This window comes from Anopheles aquasalis, chromosome 3, assembly GCF_943734665.1.
Source record: "Anopheles aquasalis chromosome 3, idAnoAquaMG_Q_19, whole genome shotgun sequence".
NCBI classification, from domain to species: domain Eukaryota; kingdom Metazoa; phylum Arthropoda; class Insecta; order Diptera; family Culicidae; genus Anopheles; species Anopheles aquasalis.
The window spans coordinates 7862501-7866428 of record NC_064878.1 but is presented as its reverse complement, the minus strand read 5'-3'; the positions used below and the strand labels follow the sequence as shown (position 1 = coordinate 7866428).

The following is a 3928-nucleotide window of genomic DNA, read 5'->3' as shown; positions in this document are numbered from 1 at the left end:
GGGTGGAGCAGGCAGGGAGTCAGAATCTGCTAACGAAGCTGCTGGAGATGTTGGACCACACCAGCGGGCCACCGGAAGCCAACAGAAAACATTGTTTGGCAAATGAAGAGAACCGCGATCTCTCGACTCCGATTGCGACTGCCAAGCTGGGGGAGCTGCAACCCGGGTGCGGGTGGGGGTTCTCCTGCCTCCCAACAAGTTGATTATGTGCACATTCGGAATGTTAAAAACCATCCACTGTCCCACTGCAATTGACCGGTGTTTTTTTTTTTTCTTTCTTGCCAGCCCAGAGAATTTGTAACGTGAAAATAGCGACGAATAGTTAAAAGAAAACGTACAAACGTTGGACGTAAAAGGAAGTGGAAACTTTTTTGTATTGTCCCTCGGTCCAGGAGCTTCCTTTTGGAGTGTTTCTTCTCTGAAACCACATACCCCTACCAGGCCTGCCAGTGGAATATCAATTTTACGAACTTTTTCCAGCCGCTTTTTTGCGAATTTGTTTTGCCCTGGCCACCGCGTAGATCGTAATTTCCACAAGCAGCAAATTGACATTTAGCATCGAAGCGTGGAGCGAGGAATGAGTGTAGAATGAGTGAGTGTATCTTGTAGTGAGCATTCGTGGCAATGAAATTTACGCCTCCATCTTCCGCCAGTGTACCATTGGGGCTGATTTGGGGGAGAATTGAATTTCGGTTAACGCAATTGGTACAGTTTACAGGAAAGACCGGCTAATAGGTCTCCAAGCGAAGCGCCGAGCGGATCCGATATGATAATCCAAAGAGGCGTGTGTCCAAATACCTTATTCAGTAGTCACTCGTCCTGATTAAACTTAATATTCCGTCCACACACGTGTGCCAACCGTCGTGGTGTCGTGTTTAACATTCCCAACAATTCAACATTCTGTCCGCGTGTTCGCTTCAACGCAGGGAAACTTTTCGTTGGGTGTTAAAATAACATCCCCAAAAACATCCTTAAGCCTCTTATTACCCGGTGCTTCTACGTGTCACAGTTGGTCACTTTCTTGTGGCAAACGTACGCTTGGATACGCATCTTCGTCTTTGCTTCTAATCACCTCTTCTGTCCAGTGGCAGTGGCCGTAACCCTTTGGCCGGCTGGTCACCGAAAATTGGACGCACACGAGTGTGACTGGAATGCCGGACGGATTGACAAGACAGACGATAGTGATCCATCTAATCCGAATCCCTGCTGCAGCTTCTCAGAGCCACGACGACCAATTAATGAACACAATCCCGTCGTACACGACCTGTCTGAAGACCAGGAGGGGGTCCTTGAAGGACTCCTTCGCCGAGAGTATCCTAATCCTTTTAATGAATAATTAAGCGTGAATTTGTTTTCTGCCTGCAGGGCAGGGGCAAATTAGTTTGCGGAAAAGATTTATTTCGCTTTAATAGCGTCTTAATAGGGGCGGGTGCTCGTACTCACTGCTCGCATGCTTGCTTGAGCAACGTACGGCCTTTCAACATTCGCATGCATGGCCATTACTCGGAAGATGACAAGGAAAGGGTTCCACTAGTGCTGGTGGATGTCAATTTGCTCGCCTTGAGTGGATATTGTTTAGGGGACAAATTGGTCAAGTTGTTGTCACCGACCGGTTATTATCGGGATAAGTCTTTGATTTAATTGTCCTTCCAAGAACTTATACGATTGTCATTGGTAAGGGAAAGTCTTGGAATAAAAACAGAGAGTGATCTGAGAAGAAAATTAGACTATTATTACACTCTTATCGTATGAATCGTGAGCACTTATGTCTTGAAAACATCATAAAACATCAACCGAATCCTATTTTATCGTTCCCATTCAGTAAACGTTTGGCTGGTCCGTGTACTCTATTACGATCGGTCCTCTATTCGACTCAACGACTCATTAAAGAATAGTTTTTTAATTATTATGAATGATGTATTTGATAAAGGAACTGTAACTGGACCAATTATTCTGTTACAATCTGTTGGTTCAGTTCCTTTATCAAATACAGCTACCAATAATCGTAACGCAGCAGAAATGTAATGGCATAAAATTATCAAAAAATATGCTTCAATCAGCCGATGATTTGAACAGAACAAAACCGCGGTGATTAGCAGTCCGTAAATCTATTTTTATTTGCATTTGGTACAATTGCTTGAATGTTTCACGTGCCTGTGGTTGTCATCCAGCTCTGGAGCAGAGCTTCGTTAGCAAACAAATTATCGTTCTCGTCAAAACACGTGTCGCTTGTCCCAAAATAGAGTGCAATGTGAGTAGAAAATGTGGTAGAACGATTCCACCATCTGCTCATACGCCTTATCATCGACCAGCGAAGCAAAAGCGGCGTTATAGGCGAACTCGTACGGACACTCGACCACCGAGGTAAGATTGGTGTACTGCGCCTTGAAGCAGCTAAGTGGAACCATTCGAAACATGCGCCCAATCAAAACCCATTTTATGACATAATATAATTGATTACACCCCCATTAGTTTGCATTTCGCGATTACGGAGCCAACGATCTTCAACTGGCATGTAAAACAATCGGATGCTTCATCAACCGCCGGAGGTGATACTCTTTTGGTTGACCAACAGTGGTTCCCCGCGAAAACATCTCGTGTGCTTGTGCGTATTTGGCCCTGGACTCATCTTATCGCGCACCACGTCGCGTGATAGAACGAGAGAGAGAGAGAGAGAGAGAGCGCGCGATTCGCGGCCCGTGGAACAGATTTAAGATAAAACATTTAACTTCCCCGTTTACCTTTGCGCCAGCCAACCACCCAGCCGGACAGAGAAAATGATTAAAAATGTCGCTAAAACTGGGACAGATAAGCGCTTCTGTGTGTGCTCTGCCGAAGGAATCCTCTAGCTACCTCTAGGAGTATTGCATGTTAAGGTACTCCTCTTCGATATCATCACGTACATCGTACGTATCAGCCGCGATACGCAACATCTGCTACCCTCAGATACCAGGCGACCGTACAGGAGTACAGACCGCCGGCCACTCTCGACTCCGCGGGCGACGACAACAACGAGGCAAAGTTCAATCACTGTGCAGGGTGTATACGCAATGCACTTGTAAAAGGAGTGCGCCAACACGATCAACGCACCGCGATGAGTGCACGATACCGTACGATTAGTGGTCTGTTGGGGCTGATCGATCCGAACAGCGGCGGTACACCGGGATCCCCTGCGTTCGAGGTGGAACTAGTTCCCGAGCCATCATCATCAGCTGATCCGGCGGAGTCCGCCAACCGAAAGACGCGTAAACGAGGTCAGTCTGTCAAGTGCATCCGCGTTCAGTGTCCGGCCAGCGAGAGCGTGAGTGTGTGTTATCATGCTATCCTTGAAACTTTCCATTTCTAGATAGCCTCCGGAAGCTCAACGTGCGGCACCTGGTGAGCAGAATCGAACACCATGCCACTGAATCATTCGAGCGCAGTTTCGGTGGTCGCTTCTCGAGGCGCCGAATTGGCAAAGAATCGCCACGAGTCGAGGGGCCAGAGTCGGTCAATGCCGAGCCTGGGCCACGGGGCGTATCAGGTGGAACCGATGCGGAATCCAGCCAGAGCCAAGGCAGCGCTGAACACGGATCCGATGGTCGGGAAACGTGGAGAATGGTGCATCTATCGCCGCGGGAAGAGAACGGCGCTGGTGGTGCCTCGTGCTCCCGTGACAAACAATCAGCGGCGGCTGATAATAACGCGCACGATAAGATAAGCGCCGATAGTGCAGAATTTAGCGAGAGGTAAATATGGACCAACGGACACACAGCACAACGGACGGCGACGACGACGACGACGACAACGAGGAGCGTCTATTGTCACCGTCCGTCCGGTTTATTATTATGCCCCCCAAAGGGGATGGTGGGCAGTGTATGCGGTCGAACATCGATTGGAATTATTCGACCGAATCATTCCGCCAATATACTGGTGACAGTGCGGGTTA

General features: G+C 48.1%; 1 protein-coding gene across 1 annotated transcript in view; it reads left to right on the top strand.

Moving 5' to 3' along the window:
- Positions 1-2970: 2970 nt before the first annotated feature.
- Positions 2971-3928, top strand: part of LOC126574551 (uncharacterized) — a 4976-nt gene continuing 4018 nt past the window's right edge. The window contains exons 1-2 of the mRNA XM_050234807.1: positions 2971-3254; positions 3347-3728. Of these exons, the coding sequence (XP_050090764.1) occupies positions 3095-3254; positions 3347-3728 (542 nt within the window). The 5' untranslated portion in view covers positions 2971-3094. The remainder of the gene's footprint in view (positions 3255-3346; positions 3729-3928) is intronic.